Source organism: Bufo bufo, chromosome 8, assembly GCF_905171765.1.
Source record: "Bufo bufo chromosome 8, aBufBuf1.1, whole genome shotgun sequence".
NCBI classification, from domain to species: Eukaryota; Metazoa; Chordata; class Amphibia; order Anura; family Bufonidae; genus Bufo; species Bufo bufo.
Window position 1 is genome coordinate 13,505,477 of NC_053396.1, and position 19,777 is coordinate 13,525,253.

At 45.3% G+C, this 19,777-nt stretch overlaps 1 protein-coding gene across 10 annotated transcripts in view; it reads left to right on the forward strand.

Annotated features, from left to right (window-relative positions):
* The window catches only part of EHMT1 (euchromatic histone lysine methyltransferase 1), a 79,638-nt gene that overhangs the window by 49,844 nt on the left and 10,017 nt on the right, over window positions 1-19,777 (forward strand). For 8 of the 10 annotated variants that reach the window (XM_040442062.1, XM_040442061.1, XM_040442060.1 and 5 more), the window contains 12 exons: window positions 1,640-1,763; window positions 4,374-4,475; window positions 6,662-6,807; window positions 7,372-7,515; window positions 11,625-11,854; window positions 12,776-12,940; window positions 13,039-13,145; window positions 15,621-15,727; window positions 16,203-16,325; window positions 16,533-16,634; window positions 18,057-18,161; window positions 19,585-19,739. In XM_040442062.1, coding sequence (XP_040297996.1) covers window positions 1,640-1,763; window positions 4,374-4,475; window positions 6,662-6,807; window positions 7,372-7,515; window positions 11,625-11,854; window positions 12,776-12,940; window positions 13,039-13,145; window positions 15,621-15,727; window positions 16,203-16,325; window positions 16,533-16,634; window positions 18,057-18,161; window positions 19,585-19,739 — 1,610 coding nt within the window. The remainder of the gene's footprint in view (window positions 1-1,639; window positions 1,764-4,373; window positions 4,476-6,661; window positions 6,808-7,371; window positions 7,516-11,624; window positions 11,855-12,775; window positions 12,941-13,038; window positions 13,146-15,620; window positions 15,728-16,202; window positions 16,326-16,532; window positions 16,635-18,056; window positions 18,162-19,584; window positions 19,740-19,777) is intronic. The other 2 variants (XM_040442059.1, XM_040442063.1) reach the window with 2 other exon arrangements.

A 19,777-nucleotide genomic window follows, 5' to 3' on the forward strand; every position in this document is an offset into this window, starting at 1 on the left:
TGATATAATGTATGTGTTGTCCTGCTAAAGGGGTTGTGCTTAGTTGTAAACTTACATACCATCCACAGGCTATTGGATGAGTGTGGGATCTGTGGGGGTCTGACAGCTGGGATTAATTTGTGGAGACCTAGGATCTCATTCTTGTGATCACTGGGCGTCCCAGCAGTCGGTCTTCCAAAGATCAGACACAAGTTTAACCCCTTACTGACGACTAATACACCTTCTTACGGTGGTCACTAAGGGACCTCAGGCTCAGCCACTGCCTTTTTTACGGTGGCCTAGTTTAAGCACTGCACGGAAGACCCAGCAAGAGCTCATCTCTCTTACGACAGCCAGGCTCCTGATCTAAGTGCTCAGTCAGGCCGCTTAACCCCTTAGATGCCGATGTCAATAGTGCCGTGGTTAAAAACATAAAAACCCATTTCTGTTGAAAAAATGCGTTCCAGTGGGAAAAAAATGTAAAAAAAAATAATAACCTCCCTCCAGATATTTAATATAGCGACCGAAGCTATATACACTGAACAAAAATATAAACGCAACACTTTCGGTTTTGCTCCCATTTTGCATGAGCTGAACTCAAAAGATGTGAAACATTTTCTACATACACAAAAAAAAAATGCCAGAATATATTTTCTGCCCCCCGAAAAAATGCAATATAAAGCAGTCAAAGCCTCATATGTACCCCAAAATGATACCAGTGAAAACTATGTCCCGCAAAAATCAAGCTGTCAAGAAAAAAATATATATATATGGGTCTTGGAATACAACATATTTTTTTAAGGGGGTTTGTGGGCAAAAGTAGTAATACTTAAAATGTAAAAGTACTAAAACTTAAAAAAACAAAAACAAAAAAAAATACCTATATGTATTTATTATCTGTTTAATCGTACCGACCCGACTGTATTGCTGTTTTTTTTTTTTTTACCTTCTCACCTGCCGTTTTGTACCCCAACATGATGCCATTATATAAACTACAACTTATCCAGCTAAAAACAAGCCCTCCTATGGCTATGTGAACGGAAAAATAAAAGTCTATAGCTCTTGGAATTAAAAGATTTAAAAAAAAAGCAAAAAAAAAAATTTGCTCGGTCACTAAAGCGCAATACAGGCTCTGCCCCTTTTAATGAGACGAAGAGTGATTAGATCTGGTTTTATGAGCAACCCCTGGATTAGGAAATGACATGCACTCAGTGTAGTGCATTATATAGACATTAATAAGCTGAGTTTTCAAGTTGATTTATTGGTGAAGGAGTCGTCCCGTCCTACTGTGAGCATTAATGAATGTGGGGAGGACGTGGGCCGGAAATAATGACATTATGCGCCCAATGTATGTAATGAGGAGACTTGATTTACAGTGAAAGTCCATTGCAGATCTTGATCTTGTCTTTTAAGTCAAAAACAATGTAAGTGGTCTGGAAGGAAACGGCGAAGAGGTCACTGATACAACATACATGATGCACATTTGTCCCTTTTTGTGATTTGCTTCCCCAGGAGTATATGAATGTGGTTCTCTTACTGCAGAAAGCTGCTCTTATAGGGGCGTATTATGGTGGCACCGCTCACCAGTCCTGTTAATGTTGTATGTGATGTGTCTGGTTCAATGTTTCGGGCACTCATGACGATGCATCTCTCATCGTAGAGCTCAGAATCCAGTTTACAGAGGAAGAATCAGAAAAAGGAAAAAGGCCATGCCGATAGTCCGTGGATGAAAAAGAACGAGAGGACGAAAGGGCAAAGCGAAACAAAGCCTAACCCACCCCTTGGTAATGAGCATTTCATGGGACGGGCACACAAAAAGTAATCTGCTTGTTAGGACGATTATTCCTAGGAACTAACTTGTCAGGACAAAAGCTAAATTTACACAAGTCCAAAAAATGTATTGGTGGGGGTCTGGGTGACCCCCACCAGTCACTGAGACAAAGGGGCAGAGATTCTCAGTACCCCTTTGTGAGTATTCGGGCCTGCTCAGTTGAGAAGTGGGATGAGCTGTGTACAGACTAATAGTGTTTGCTATTTCACTTTCACATCTGCTCTGTGTGAATTCTCCGGATCTGGCACTGCCGGATACAAACGGAATGCCCGCCGACCCCATTAAGTATGATGGGATCCGGTGGAGATCCGTCTGCAATCCGGCAAGAATGCGGAGGATCAGCCGGACACCAATCCTGCACGCTGCGGTTTGTGTCTGGCTGATTCACAGCATTGTCTGCCGGATCTGTGTGCCCCTTTGTTTAAGGAAATGGTGGGGCCTCACTATGACATTTCGGATGTTTTCCAAAACTAGAGGTTAAACTTTAACCCTTATCTCAGGTTGCTATTTTAGCCCTGAGCTACATGGAGACTTTTTGTAATGCTGCTGATTGATTTTAACTATTGAGTGACAGCTGCAGTCCACAAGATTGAATACAGCTCAGTTTTTTTTGCTTTGGACTGCAGCTGTAAAGGCCCCTTTACACGGGCAATTATCTGGAAGGAACATTCCTAGGAACACTGCTTCCTAATAATTGCCCTGTGTTAAAGGTGCCACCAATCACCTGATGAACGAGCAAATGCTTGTTCATCTGGTGAAAGCATCGCTGATGCAGACACCCAAATCGTCATTTCTGAACAGCAGATCGTGCCGCCCAGAAAGATTGAATATTTATGGGGACAAGTGATCCCTCTAGCGATCGCTTATCCCCATACAACAGAGATGATTGCTGTATGTAAATGCAGCTTTCAGCTCCTGTAGCAAGCAATCGGGAATGAACAGTTCCTTCCTGATAATTGCCTGCTGTGTCGGCCTCTGTAAATGGACCTTAAAGGGGTCGTCTCACTTCAGCAAGTGGCATTTATTATGTAGCGAAAGTTTATACAAGGCACTTACTAATGTATTGTGATTGTCCATATTGCCTCCTTTGCTGGCTTAATTCATTTTTCTATCACATTATACACTGCTTGTTTCCTGGGGATCAGCCACCGCTGCAGCGCAGACACGAGGTGGATGGGAGCTGCTGCGCACGCTTGTCTATGTGCACTCTTATGGTCCCGGACACCACAGGGGCCAGTGCGTTTTCCTTTAGTGTTCAAGCACGACCACTGCTGATGGATTGCAGGGTGGTTGTAACCCCTGGAGCAGTGTATGATATGATGGAAAGATGAAGCCAGCCAGCCAAGAAGGCAATATGGACAATCACAATACATTAGGAAGTGCCTTGTATTAACTTTCTCTACATAATAAATGCCTTTAGCTGAAGTGAGACAACCCCTTTTAACGCAATAGTTAAAATCGATCAGTTGTCCTACAAAAAAAGTCTCCATGCAGCCCCAGGGCTAAAACAGATTTTTTAAAGAAATGTTTGTATAGCTATTTTGGCCACTTCGAGGGAAGGTCCAGTCGAGCGGTGGTACTGTTGTGTTTCCAGACGTTTGACATTTTTTACAGTCCATGCAAATGTTAATGTCCAAGCGTCTTTAGGAGCATATTTCCATTGAGCGTCCAGAGATCACTTGTAAATGTTTATCTCAATCATCCTGCAGTCATTATCCTACACTAGATGCTCAAACCTATGGAAACTGCATCCATATATGACCCTGTAGTTTGCCACTTAGATCTGGAGCCTCAGATGGACAATGGCTCCCTGTAATTAGAATCCCACTCCTTCAGGCTCATTCACACGGCGGTATGAACGAGTCCGTATCCGTTCCGCCATTTTGCGGAACGGGTGCGGACCCGTTCATTTCAATGGGGCTGCAAAAGATGCGAACAGCACACGGTGTGCTGTCCGCATAGGTAGTACCGTTCCGCGGCCCGCAAAAAATATAGAGCATGTCCTAGGCATTTTCTACGATGGCGGCGGCCATGTGCAGTCCGCAAATTGTGGAATGCAAAATGGCCGGTATCCGTGTTTTGTGGATCTACAAAACACTACGGTCGTGTGAATGGACTACGCATGTAATGTGTGCAGGTGTAGCTGCAGAGTGTCTTTGGCTTTCTGCTGCCCTGCTGTTATCCACTCCCAATAGGAAATAAATTGATAGAAATTATTACCATTAAATATTCTTATTGGCAACAGCATACCAGTGTTAATACCTGCTGGGATGGTGGGCTCCTGTCCCAGTGGCAACTTTTCAACTCGGTTAGACCAGGTTTGTTTGTACGCACCTAAAAGCATAAAACCCCTTTCATCCTTCTGAACCGGTTACATCACGATGCTTTGACTAATGCACGGACCCCCATTTTTCTGAAAACCGCCCTCCAGATGTACATATGCTGTTGCTCTTTTTACACAAGGCATAAGTGCACCACTGTGATGTTTTGGGCACCACGGAGTCTTAAGTGCACACGTTGGCCCCCCACCCTTGAAGCCAAATCCCATTTTTCTGTTTCATAGCTGGTGAAGGTGACGTCCAGGACACCAACACAGAGTACACGGAAGTGTCGCTTGACTCTCTGGACCTGCAAGTGAAAGAGATCCTGTCTCCCCAGTCTAAAGGTGAGAGTTCAGGATATCTGATGAATGGACAGTCAGGTTGAAGATGATGTATTCGTGCCCCTGTAATGCTTCTTTACCACACAATATATCACTTCTCCTTGGGTTGAGGGAAAACAATCTTATGTGGGATGTCTGGTGAAAGCTGATGGGGCCTCACGCCCATCCTCGTAGGGACTGGTTAGGTTTCCAGCACCACACACTGCTTTCATATGCCATCACTGTCTATGATAGGAAAGCTCCCTTTAGCTAATGTATTCAGCATTAATGCCTCAAAGGTGTGTTCACATAGTGTGGTTGTGCTGCAGTCCGTGAATTGCACAGCAGAAAGGGGCAGCACAAACTGCATCACGTGCATACCCCCCTAAATCTGACAGCGTCAACTACACACTGCTCTGCAAAACTGACTCATAAGTTGAGCCAGCCGTCTGCACTTCTGCAACAGCTCCCAGGCCTTTGGCATGCGCTCTTAATTATGCCCGTTTCCAGCTTTCCGTTTCGTTCATCTCCTTTGTGCACTTCATTGCACTCTCCCGTGGTGCCCTCTGGTGGCCGTCTCTAACGTAGAGGATAAATTAACATAACCGGCCGAATGATTTCTTTCTGTCACGATTCACTGCTGTTCGTGCAGCACTTCTCGTGTGAGACGCTTCTCCGCTCCTCTTAGGAGAATTTTCTTAATTTGGACTCCTCGCACCTTCCCGGGATCTTAGATTGGAGTGTGGATTGAAATGATCTCTTCTCACTGAAGAATATATCTGCATATGGCTCAGTAAGACGTAACCTCTCACAGGCTGGAAACGCCAGGGATGAGCCTCTGTCTTAGATGTCCCCAATTAATCGCAGATGTCTAATGCTGGGAGATAATTCCAGCAGCGAGAATTTTCAGTAATTGAGATATTTAAACAGGGCCCATGCATCAGGGGTGCACTACAGGATTATACAATGCCCACTTTGTCTGCACTTGCTCTTCCCAGAAGCCTTCGCTCTAAACTTCTGAACGAGGATTGTCAAGCATCAGCTAAATGGCTAGACTTAGTAGGGTTTAGACCAAGGTTTCCAAACCTTATTACTATTGGAGAACCCCTGGAAAGAGCCTAATTTCTGGGAGCTCATACCAATAAATGTCTTACAAAAGGTTAGCGATGTGCAGGTGCTTATACCTTACTTTACTAGAAAAAAATGTAATTGTAACTGAGCCCAAACTGTGAAATCAATTCAGACCACAGACATCAGACTCCACAATTAATTTAGATCTCAGAACAGACTCCGATCCCTGACCAGAACCAATGAATTAATCTAGGCCCCGGTTCAGACCCCACAGACTAGAGCCTTAAATTCAGACCCCCCCAGAGCAGGCCTCTAAATTTAATTTAGACACCAGGTCAGACCCTATATACGATTTCAGACCACATATCGGACCCCAAAATTAATTCAGACCTCAAGCAAAAATTATTTCAGAACCCAGAGTAGATCCCAAAATGAATTCGGTCCTGACGCCAGATCCCAAATTGATACAGAGCCCAGACCACATCCCAAATGAATTCAGACCAGATCCCAAATTGATTCGGACCCAGACAAGATCCCAAAATTCATTCAGACCCAAGACCAGATCTTAAATTGGACCTCAGACCAGACCCCTAAATCAATTCCAGCCGTAGAGCAGACCCCCAAATTTAATTCAGAACCTAGAGCAAGACCTTAACTCAAAAGTAAATCAGACCAGACACCTATATAAAAAATATAAAAAAGACCCCTAAATTAAGAAAAAAAAGCCTAAATATCTACTTACTCCCCCTTCCTCTTCTTTTCAGGGTCTTGACCCGCACACAGGTCCTGATAGCAGTCATCTTTGCTGGTTCACCTATCGCAGACACAAGTCTGACTAGAATTAATGGGATTGTGGGAAGGGGAGAGTCATGAACCCGATGTAAAGAATATAGTACAGTCCTAGACGTTATGGACACTGGTGGACAAGTTAATACAGATGGGGGGGGGGGGGGGGGGTCTCTGCGTTGTTTTGGATGATGGCAGGGGGTGTGAAGTGTCTAGAGGTCAGGTCCCAGCTCAGTACCAGCTTAGGAGCTGCAGTGGTTCATGCTTTCCATGCATCACCCTTGAGGTATGGTTAAACAATAGCGCTTGCCCGAGGGTCCACACAATAGTGTTCATTTTCATTTTACTCTTAGGTCTTTCTAATGGGTCCGAAACTACAGAGGTTGATGGTCTTCAAGGAATCCCCCTTTGTAGCTGCCGAATGGAAACTCCCAAAGAGGACGAAGTGACCGCTACGGCTGAAGATCGCTGCATGGCCGTCGAGAGCACAGACCAAGAGGTCAGGCCTCATTGCGAATGAGAATTATTACTCCCGTCTCCTGCTGATGGGTTCCACTAGATCTCCTCGCCTCAGTGCTTAGATTCTGGCATGATGATGTTTGTCCATGATGACATCACCATAATTGGTCGCCTTGGGATCTTTGGTCCCTATGGACAGCACGTTATTGTATCAGAATCTAAACATCGGATCAGCAGGTGTCTGGAGAGGAATTTCCGAGTTTATTACATTTCAGTATTCGGGACCTCCAGGATGTTTTCATATTCATAAGAAAGAAGCCTAAGTCGTTAAATGTTTTTTGTCACAATGCACCCAACATTAGTCCCCCAGACCTACTGTTATTGACGTTGGGTTTCCAAGCTGTGACCTTGTGAGCTCAGTATGTATTCCTTAGGTATATCGGAGTCAAAATAGAGATCTCTGCTTAGGAGCCTGATTTTCTGTACATGTGTATTATAAGGGGTAGAACAATATGGTACTTCTACTGCAGGAGGCAAGCGAAGGGTAAATGCCGTGGTTGCCATATGAAAGGTCTGACTTTGCTGTGTTTTCTCTCCATTCCAGCTGAGCCGGTGTACGACAGAGGTCATCAAGTATGAGCTGATGAGACCGTCTAATAAAGTGCACCATCTGGTACTGTGCGAGGACCACAGGGGCAAGATGGTGAAGCACCAGTGTTGTCCTGGATGTGGATACTTCTGCACAGCGGTAAGTCAATGTGTTTTTAAAAAGTACACCGCTAGTCGGCTAGCCTAGAGACCTCTCTGCACATGTTCATCCCATCTGTATCTTATCATAAATTTCTATGTTCACACGTCACAAAATCCAACATGTATTTGTAAGTAGATCTGCTTAAAAAAATCCCAAGTTGACACTAGAATTCATGTCACAGATGTGCTTGTATTTTTGCACAAGGATTATTCCCATTTAGTTTGGGCTAATCTGCATTTTTTCTGGGTGGAATGGTTTTCTTTTCCAGTACCTGTGACAAAAGCCATTCCCGTGCATTTTTGGTTTGTCACTAGTGTTGAGCGAACTTCTGTTTAAAGTTCGGCTTCCGGATAGCGGAGAATCCCGATATGGATTCCGAATTCCGTTGTGGTCCGTGGTAGAGGAATCAATAATGGCCGATTATTGATTCCGCTACCACGGACCACAACAGAATTCGAAATCCATATCGGGATTCTCCGCTATCCGGAAGCCGAACTTAAAACAGAAGTTCGCTCAACACTATTTGTCACGAATATTCGCCTATGGCTGTCACGATAACCGAACTAACTCCAATATCGGTACCATATAAAAAGTATCACAGTACTCAATACCAAAGTAATACAAAAAAAAATACCCACACATTAACCCTATGTTGCCCATTATGTGAGAAGTTACTTGGAACTAAAGGAATAACACCATGTGCTTCACTTTAATTTAGGTGACCCCATCATTAATCTCACATAATGGAAACATTGGGGGTAATGAGTCCCATTAACTGCTATGTTCCGCTATGCTCTAGTCGCGGTGCACCTAATCAGAACACAGCAGAACCGTTTGCTTGCACCAGTTATTCTCCATCCTCCCTCCCTGAGTCAGGGATAGAGTGTTTCATAACCCCAAAAAAGGGGGCATCATACCCAGGACAGTGAGGCACAATACAGCAGTACACGTCGTCCTATAGAACACCCTTATATAATATCAATCATCAGAGCCCGTCCTTCTTCCGCCAGCGGTCCATATTAAATCTGGCTCCGTTGGAGGGGGAGTGCTGGATGGTGGCCGCACTAACACTGCACGGATCTCTGCAAGGTCCAGTCATATAATACATCACCTTAACATAGGTCTGCAGCTTGCTCACATGTATGGTCTCTACTGTGCAAGTAACGCACACAGCTCTGCACCATGCATTCTAAAAACACATGGCTGTACCACAACTCTCAGCAACATGCACAGAGCATACATATGTGAGTGTGTCATGCACCTGGCGGAGAGCTCTGTATGTGCAACGCGCAGGCATTCAACAATGTCTAGACTCCATGACTGTCACCTGCTCGTGGGGTAGTCCCCACATTAAACTACACAAAACTTCTCCTGCAGCAAGGCACCTCCCCTATATGTTACTGGTCACATGGCGATGACATCAGACTGTTTTTATTGGTGGCAGTGGCCGGCCACATCAGCCTGAAGGGATGCTCTCCTTCCTTCTACACTGCCACAGGCGGCCTCTGATAAGAATGTGGTGTGTGCCGCGTTGTGCGTGCCCCTTGTTCTCTTATCGGAACTGCTACTACACTGTCCAAAGGCGCTGTATAGTATTAAAAAAAATTACAAACTACAATTTCAAGTATAGACCTGAACCGGGCATCAAAGTGTTGTAAGAGTATTGATATTTCTATAGCCCGTGCAACTCTGACATTGATCTATATCAGGCATGCTCAACCTGCGGCTCTCCAGTTGGTGCAAAACTACAGCCCCCAGCATGCCCAGACAGACTACAGGGAGTGCAGAATTATTAGGCAAGTTGTATTTTTGAGGATTAATTTTATTATTGAACAACAACCATGTTCTCAATGAACCCAAAAAACTCATTAATATCAAAGCTGAATATTTTTGGAAGTAGTTTTTTAGTTTGTTTTTAGTTTTAGCTATTTTAGGGGGATATCTGTGTGTGCAGGTGACTATTACTGTGCATAATTATTAGGCAACTTAACAAAAACAAATATATACCCATTTCAATTATTTATTTTTACCAGTGAAACCAATATAACATCTCAACATTCACAAATATACATTTCTGACATTCAAAAACAAAACAAAAACAAATCAGTGACCATATAGCCACCTTTCCTTGCAAGGACACTCAAAAGCCTGCCATCCATGGATTCTGTCAGTGTTTTGATCTGTTCACCATCAACATTGCGTGCAGCAGCAACCACAGCCTCCCAGACACTGTTCAGAGAGGTGTACTGTTTTCCCTCCTTGTAAATCTCACATTGATGATGGACCACAGGTTCTCAATGGGGTTCAGATCAGGTGAACAAGGAGGGCCATGTCATTAGATTTTCTTCTTTTATACCCTTTCTTGCCAGCCACGCTGTGGAGTACTTGGACGCGTGTGATGGAGCATTGTCCTGCATGAAAATCATGTTTTTCTTGAAGGATGCAGACTTCTTCCTGTACCACTGCTTGAAGAAGGTGTCTTCCAGAAACTGGCAGTAGGACTGGGAGTTGAGCTTGACTCCATCCTCAACCCGAAAAGGCCCCACAAGCTCATCTTTGATGATACCAGCCCAAACCAGTACTCCACATCCACCTTGCTGGCGTCTGAGTCGGACTGGAGCTCTCTGCCCCTTTACCAATCCAGCCACGGGCCCATCCATCTGGCCCATCAAGACTCACTCTCATTTCATCAGTCCATAAAACCTTAGAAAAATCAGTCTTGAGATATTTCTTGGCCCAGTCTTGACGTTTCAGCTTGTGTGTCTTGTTCAGTGGTGGTCGTCTTTCAGCCTTTCTTACCTTGGCCATGTCTCTGAGTATTGCACACCTTGTGCTTTTGGGCACTCCAGTGATGTTGCAGCTCTGAAATATGGCCAAACTGGTGGCAAGTGCATCTTGGCAGCTGCACGCTTGACTTTTCTCAGTTCATGGGCAGTTATTTTGCGCCTTGGTTTTTCCACACGCTTCTTGCGACCCTGTTGACTATTTTTGAATGAAACGCTTGATTGTTCGATGATCACGCTTCAGAAGCTTTGCAATTTTAAGAGTGCTGCATCCCTCTGCAAGATATCTCACTATTTTTGACTTTTCTGAGCCTGTCAAGTCCTTCTTTTGACCCATTTTGCCAAAGGAAAGGAAGTTGCCTAATAATTATGCACACCTAATATAGGGTGTTGATGTCATTAGACCACACCCCTTCTCATTACAGAGATGCACATCACCTAATATGCTTAATTGGTAGTAGGCTTTCGAGCCTATACAGCTTGGAGTAAGACAACATGCATAAAGAGGATGATGTGGTCAAAATACTAATTTGCCTAATAATTCTGCACTCCCTGTATAGCTATCAGCCTACAGTAGGCCATGGTGGGAATTGTAGTTTTACAACAGCTGGAAGACCGCAGGCTGGGCATCGCTCATCTATATTATATCTATTCTGTTATGCTTTCCATCCTTGAGCATTGTGTTGATATCCTATTGGCGGGGTCTAATCACTATGACTCCCAGTATTGCTTAGAGCAAAGGGACCATTTAGCTTGGGAAAGTGAATCTGCTTCCCCATTACCCCCCCTTCCCATACCAGCATACCAGCCACTTGCAAACCACTTAACCAGATGGGGCTCTTTACAACTCTGACTTGCCATATCCATTTGACCGACCATCTAATAGGCAAGTGGGCCTGCTGACTCTCCCTTGACGGCAATGTCGGGGAGATAATGATGAGGCCGTTGGATTTCAACACGCCTGATGCTTTTATTCTCAAGCAGATAAGCCACCAGATGTCTGTGTGTCAGTTGTCGATACATACAAATCAGCAATTCAATAAATCCGTGCGCAGTCTGTCAGGGGAATGGTAGCGGCACATTTTCCACAGGAATAACAGAGGAACAGCGTATTATAGAGAGTCATGAGAGATGTTATGTCCTCGCTAATTAGTATGTGCAACAAGAAAATGTTTAATAATTCTAGGAATATAGGCACTTGCGGTGCTCGGCTGTATTTATGTGGCAGGAACCTTGCTGAGATAGAGAGGCGTCTGCCGGTAACGCATGCGGTGATAATTGTAACACAAGTTTACTTGATTTTGCATTTTTAAATCTTTTCAGGGCACGTTCATGGAGTGCCAGCCTGAAACCAGCATCTCTCACAGATTCCATAAGCCTTGCGCCACTCAAGTCAACAATGCCAGCTACTGTCCACACTGCGGGGAAGAGATTTCCAAGGCTAAAGAGGTCACCATCGCGAAAGCAGATACCACTTCTACTGTGTGTACTGTGGCCGATGCTCCCACAGAAGACGTCCCGACTGAGGGTCAAGCGGACACTACAACAGAGAGGTGATTGCCATCCCAGGGCACAGATGTCCTAACCTAAGGATAGGTCATAAACATCAGATCGGTGTGGGTCCGACACCCAGCAACCCCACCGATCAGCTGTTTGAAGCTAGGCCAGCGACGTCACATTCATTGATCACATGGCCTAGGCCCAGCTCAGTTCCATTCAAGTGAATGGGGCTGAGCTGCAATACCAAGCACAGCCACTATATAATGATCAGCACTGTGCTTGGTAAGCTGCGAGATGGTGGTGAGCACCATCGGGGTACCGAGTGTTGGACCCCCGCCGATTTGATATTGATGATCTATCCTGTGGATAGGTCATCAATATTAAACAACCTGAAACCCCCTTTAATATTAAATGTTAAAGCTCTTAATTCTGATCTGAAAGTGTTGTCGCACGAAGACGGCCCCTTTATAAAGGGCCAGCTTCTCTAACCTCCTGCGACTGGCTCTTTTTGCCAGTGCGAGACGTGTTTGGCCATATAAATCAAAGGCTAGTTATTTAATACATGATTGGCCAGCAGAGAGAGAGATGCTCTGGCTGCTAGGGCAGAGTCCTAAGCTATGGACCCCTCTTCTGTCATGTCCTTTCGGCATTTAGAAAAGGGATTGATATCATGACAACCCTTTTTAAGGGGGTGGACCTTGTGGATTTAGACTCCTCTTCCATGGGTCACATTGAACAGCATGGTTGGCCGAGTTCAGCCATTCGCAGCAGTTTGCGCATCCATTCTATAGTTCATCACACTTCAGGGTTACATCGGGACTTTCTATGTTTGTCTTTGGCAAGTTACTAGGTTTGGGGTCTGACAATCGGTGACATTTCTTGCAGGTTCCGAGGCTTGACGACCCAAGCAGTATTCTGTAGTTGATTAGTCAGCGACTGTTACTGACGCATTGTCTCCTTGTGTTTCTCAATAGTGATTTCACAGCCCAGAAAGCAGCAGATGATTCAAAGACAGACGTGCCCGCTCCTCAGTCCTGCGAAGTCTCAGAAGCTCACGCCGCGGGGAAATCTCCGGTCTTGTCTCAGGGACCTGTGAAGGAGACTCTGGAGAGTGCTTTACTTGCACTGGACTCAGAAAAGTGAGCAGACTTCTCTCCTGTTTTATTGTTCTGTACATTTCTGCATTAATGCTCATTACAGTCACATTTACATATATATTCTTTTTGACTTGTCACAGAGACAATGTCTCCTCTATTTCTAGGCCTAAGAAACTTCGCTTCCATCCCAAGCAGCTGTATTTCTCTGCAAGACAAGGCGAACTGCAGAAAGTGTTGATGATGCTTGGTGAGTCCATGCTGTGTCTCCAGAGTCAAACTCAGCCATTTTTACCTCCTAGTAAGAGTGCCACTGATGTCTATGAGTGGTATTCATACTGGAGGAGATCCCTATTTAAGCGAATACCATCCACAGTGCATGGACAGGAGTGGCACGATTCCTGGAATAAAACGGGCCCCTTTTCCTAATTCTGGACAACCCTAAGAAATGCTTGTCCGAACCTGCTGCTTAAAGGGAAACTGTAAGCTCCTAAACACCCCAAAACTAGAGTAAGCGGTGTATAGTGTAAGTGACGCTGAGTCCAGTTATGCAATTTATATCTTTATACTCCCTTCCATTCCAACACTGTGCTCCCACAAACCAGCAGTAAAATGCATTCAGAGCACTCCTCCTCGAGTCCTCGCCATTATGTGCAAGAGCTTGGGAGTCCTTGCAAAGCATTTCACTGCTGGTATGTGGGAGCACTGCGTCAGAATTAAAGGGAGTATATAGGTAAATATTACATAAGCAGACTCTGCATTTCTTACACCAGTGATGTCCAACCTGCAGCCCTCCAGCTGTTGCAAAACTACAACTCCCACCTAGCCCTGATAGCCGTAGGCTGTCCAGGCATGATGGAAGTTATAGTTTTGAAACAGCTGGAGGACCACAGGTTTGGACATCCCTGACTTACACTGTACACCTCTTAAGCTAGTTTTGGGCTGACAGACCCTGCCTTTTTTGGTAGAACCTGCTAGCAGTCTAAAATTAGTAATAAGACTAAGGTTACTTTCACATCTGCGTTTTTCTTTTCCGGTATTGAAATCCGGCAGAGGATCTCAATACCGGAGAAAAACTCTTCTGCTTTTGTCTCCCTTCATTGTCAATGGGGACAAAGCTGAACTGAACAGAATGGAGTGCACCAGAATGCATTCCGTTCTGTTGCGTTCCCATACCGGACAGAAAACCGCTGCAAGCGGACACAATAGAAAACAGATTCGGCACCCATTGCTATTTTAAAGATAATACAACCGGATCTGTTCATAACAAATGCAGCCGGTTTTATTATCAAAAACTGAAGCGTTTTTGCTGATCCCTGCCGCATCAGGCAAAAATGCAAATGTAAAAGTAGCCTTAGCTAGCTGTTGGCGGTTTGTTTGGCAGCTATTTCTACTGACCCCCCCCCCACCCCCATGAACATACACCTTCTACTTGGCTGAGCATGCACAATTTTTTAAGAGGGAATGAACTTCTGCCAGACACCTGGATTGGGCAGGTGGAAATCCAATTGTCCAGATATCACCATATTTGTTGGTAAGGTTGAGCTGCAATGCCAGACACTGACAGTGGTGGCGCTGTAACTGAAATGAGATCCTTTCTATTTTAATATGTGACAAACGATTCGGTCTAAAGGCTTCTGTGGACCTTATGTACTCTAGCGGCACAGACAATAACTGTGAGAAAGGTGAATATTGCTGCACAAACTTTTACTAGACAGAGCTATTGAGACCATGAAGCCCGCCGCCTCATCATGGCCCTCAGTCTGGTGTCTTCAGACGTCATGCAGGTTGTCAGTAGATGTCTGTGACCCTTCTTGAAGGGTTTGTTGCTCTGCCAGCCTCCAGGATATAGTGCATTCTGAATTCCCCAAGCTGCAGACGTATACAGACGTGGGCTGCTGCCTATTCTAGGCCGGAGAGTACACAGGGATGTGCTGATGTATGCAGTATTCCCCGCCTGCTAATGAGGTCTCTGTAGCTGCAGCACAGAAATAAAAGAGAATTTCAGATGTGCCGGAGATTTAACTTTTGAACACTGCCAGGGGCTGACCTAACAACCCAGCTGGGGAAGAGACTCCTTTATCTGAGGTCCTCCTTTTCCTGGCACTGTGTGGGTAGATTGATTTGTGACCATGCTCAAATTCTCCAACCTGTGTGCATTAAAGGGGTTCTGCACTTTCATTTAACTGATGCTCTATCCTCTGGATAGATCATCAGCTTCTGATCGGCAGAGATCCGACACCCGGGACCCCCGCCGATCAGCTGTTTGAGAAGGCAGCGGCGCTCCAGCAGTGCCGCGGCCTTCTCACTGTTTACTGCCGGTCCACTGACGTCACGACTAGTATCAACTAGCGTGGGCGGGGCTAAGTTCCATTCAAGTGAACAGAGCTTAGCCCCGCCCACGCTAGTTGATACTAGTCGTGACGTCAGTGGGCCGGCGGTAAACAGTGAGAAGGCCGCGGCGCTACTGGAGCGCCGCTGCCTTCTCAAACAGCTGATCGGCGGGGGTCCCGGGTGTCGGACCCCCGCCGATCAGAAGCTGATGATCTATCCAGAGGATAGATCATCAGTTAAATGAAAGTGCAGAACCCCTTTAACCTGTTGGGGGTGATGCGCTGCAAGGAGAGGATGAAAAGGGTCGTACAGTATAGAAATTATGGTTGGGGTGGAGTATGCATCTTGACTCAACGCTGCCTTGTTTTATCTCTTTCTTTTTTTTTTTAAGTGGATGGTATCGACCCCAACTTTAAGATGGAGCAGCATGGTAGGAGGACCCCTTTGCATGCTGCAGCAGAGATGGGACACACTGACATCTGCCACTTGCTTGTTCAGGTGAGCGTCCGGTTGCCGTCATTGTTCTGATTGCTCTGCCACTAACTCGAATGTTAGAGAATCAGACTGTGTAATGTAACGTGACTGCCTGCCTTTGATGACATGTTTGAATGTCTTCATAGCGGTCACTCTTGTAACAGGGAGACCTACATAATTTTAATAACGTTCTCCCGGCTAACCGCATATTGTTTACCCATTGAACTAGATAACGTATGCAGTGAGCTCCCTCTAGTGGCCACACTGGGTTGCCAGAATGTTATCCTTTTCACCTAGGCTGGTTGAATTTTGAGTTTTAAATCAGAAAAGCAGAACAGACATAATTTGTTAGATCTAAAGTTGACATAATAAAAAATAAAGGTGAAAATTCACTTTAAAGAGCCAGTGTCACGCCCAGATGGAGTGTGGAGACAGTGGTCAAGTCAGGGACTGTGGTGATGCTGTAAAATCTCCATTAATTGAACCTCTCTTCTTGCAGGCCGGAGCAAACCTGGATAACTGCTCTGAGGATCAGCGGACTCCATTGATGGATGCGGCCGAGAACAATCACCTGGAGACTGCGAAGTATCTGGTAAAGGCCGGAGCTTTGCTGGACCCCAAGGTAAAAGACCTGTCAAGCTTACAGGGTCCTGGTGCAGAAGCTTCAGTTGGCGACCCCCTCCCATAATTTCCGTCACACTATGGGAGTGTATATTGTATAGCTAGACGGCTGCATTGCATGTTGCCAAACTGTGCTTTTATGCCTCCCCATTGCCCCCAGTCGTAAGAGACCATCCCCATCATTGTACACACCCTTTTCTTGTTTTAGGACGCCGAAGGCTCCACCGGTTTGCATTTGGCTGCAAAGAAAGGTCACTACGACATGGTGAAGTACCTGCTCACCAGCGATCAAATGGATGTCAGCTGCCAGGTAACTCCTCAGGGCATCTACCACTAATAAGATGCCGCTCAGGTTGCCTGCATCTTATTAGTTGCGGAAGCGATGACTCCACGGTTTGCCGCTCACGTGAGACCGCCTGCCGTTTTTTTTGTTTTACCTTTTACCTTCTTTTGTCTTCTTGTAATTATCTTGCAATCAATTGTTCAGCAAAATGACACTTTCCATTCTTCAAGTGATTGCCTGCAGAGACATTTAGAATCACACCCACAGTGCCACAATCGGTCCACTTTTCTTCCGATTTGCATATTGAAGATGTTATTATGTGTGTGTCGTCCCCCGTCCCCCGTCCCAGGTATCCGGTATCACTGTCTCAGTGTGTTATCTCTGACTCCATTCAGATGGGGTTTTTTGATTTAAGAGAACTTGGACCATAGGACGGATCAATATGGCCTGTATAGGGAGATTGGAGGGGGGTTCCAGCTGTCGGACCCCTACCGAGCACACTTATCCCCTGTCCTGTGGATGGGGGTATATGTTTACTTGCTACCATCCTTAAAGGTGACAGTGCACCTCAGATAGCTGTCGGCTGAGCGTGCATGTGTTCTCATTAGGGAGCTGCTGATGGACACCTTTGTTGGCGACTTATCGCCCGTGAAAATAAAGGATCGACATGTTGAAATTCAACATGACTGTTGGAAATTGGCCGCAGCAACACAAAACTTCTTGAGACGACTTCTGACCTACCCTTTTTTTTTTTTATCCGAAAACCTGCCACCGGTTGACAGTCAGGACACCACTATACACAATAGATGGTCGGCGGGTTCTATCGACGTTCATCTATTATTCATGGCCACCTTTTTAAAGGGCATCTGGCTGACCTGTCTCATGTGCACTTGGCAGCTGAAGGCATCTGTGTTGGTCCCATGTCCATATGTGCCCGCTTTGCAAAACATCATCACGCCTGGCCCTGTCAATCAAAGTGCAGGGCGTGCGGCAGTTGCATAGACTCCAGGAACAACGGCAAAGCCCCCGTTTCTCCTAGAGGCTCGTTTGCATATATTACAATATCACTTTTCTCAGCAATGCGGGCACATATGAACATGGGACCAACACAGACGCCTTCAGCTGCTAAGTGCAGATGTAACAGGTCAGCCAGTGTCATAGGCACAGATCTAATGACAGATGCCCTTTAAAGGGGTCCTCAATCAGTAGACACATGACTAAGATATGCCTTGAATGTCTGATCGACACTTAGAAAGCTTCCCGATCGGGCGCTGCTTTGTATTCCTTCATTCTAGGGGGCAGTGGTCTCCTATAGATCCACGCCCATTGATGAGGATTTGATGCCATATCATTGGAAAAAAAAACAAAAAAACTGTAATGTTGATCAGACCGATCCTCTAACTACAGACAAGCGGGTTCCCAGTGCCTCATTCTTTACTTCTCCCCTAGGATGATGGAGGCTGGACCCCAATGATTTGGGCTACAGAATACAAGCACGTGGAGCTAGTTAAGCTGTTACATTCCAGTGGAGCTGACCTCAACGTCCGGGATAATGTGAGTCTTGTGCGGTTTTACTGCTTCTTGTTGCGCTGGATGATCGTGTGGTTTATAATATTATATCCATACGGCCATCTGCTTCCATGAAGTGCCGCCTAGTGTAGGCAATTGGGAATGGTCAACAGAGAGGTCTTTAACTGGTCGTACATGGCAGGATATGCTGCCTTGTATCCTGTCCTAATTCACAAAGCTTTACTAATCCTGTTTGATTTTCTGTAATTATCTTACTAATATTCACAATGGCTCTTCGCCTTTGAATTTTATTTTATAGTTTGCATATAAGATAATTCTACTTGGGAATGAGAGCGTCTTTGTTCCATACGTAGCATTACTTATATTGTAATGATCGTGAGTTGCATTTAGAATTCTGTAAGCTTCAGAGCTGAAATCTCCCAGCATTCCCTGCTTCCTCAGTGTCTGCTCAGAACCTCCTCTGGTGATTTGTATTCCAGAAAGTGTCATCTTTGCAACAGGCATTCCCCCTGCATTATAGGAGCTCAGCTAAGCTGTGTGCTGTTCCCAACCCTGAGCTCACTGGTGGTATCCAACAGCAGAAGAGTGAGTGCAGCTCTGGAGTATAATACAGGATGTATCTCAGGATCAGTACAGGATAAGCAATGTATGTACACAGTGACTCCACCAGCAGAATAGTGAGTGCAGCTCTGGAGTATAATGCAGGATGTAACTCAGGATCAGTACAGGATAAGTAATGTATGTACACAGTGACTGCACCAGCAGAATAGTGAGTGCAGCTCTGGAGTATAATGCAGGATGTAACTCAGGATCAGTACAGGATAAGTAATGTATGTACACAGTGACTCCACCAGCAGAATAGTGAGTGCAGCTCTGGAGTATATATAATACAGGATGTAACTCAGGATCAGTACAGGATAAGTAATGTATGTACACAGTGACTCCACCAGCAGAATAGTGAGTGCAGCTCTGGAGTATATATAATACAGGATGTAACTCAGGATCAGTACAGGATAAGTAATGTGTATATAAACTTAATCAACTTACTAGGTAGATTAAAGAGGTACTCTGCTTTGGACAATGCCTACTGAGTGCACAGTGTCCTGCTGGGACCCCCAGGGATCAAATGTAATATGTGGGGCAGTATTACAGTAAATGTTCCCTGCAGCCCACAGCACGGTGTCTATATCAGTGGGTTGTCTGTGCAATACAGGACATGTCCCCCAGAGAGATTAAGGCTGTTTGTAACAACTCTCAGCTACGAGATGAGGCACCTGAACAGAGGCCCCCTTTATATATAACCCTAAACGGTGTATGAGAATAGAATTTCTAAACCTGAGAACCCCCTTAATTCTATATGTAAACTATAAAATGGGCTTGGTACACGGACATACCATTTAAGCTGTCAATAACCCTAAGATCTTCATCTTCTCTGCCTCCATTTTAGGAGGAGAACATTTGCCTGCACTGGGCAGCGTTTGCAGGATCTGTTGAAATTGCCGAGATCCTTCTGGCCTCAAAATGTGACCTCAAAGCTGTCAACATACATGGAGACTCCCCTCTTCACATCGCTGCGCGGGAGAACCGATATGAATGTGTCACGTGAGTTACAGCTTGCTTCTTAATGGCAGTGCTCCAAA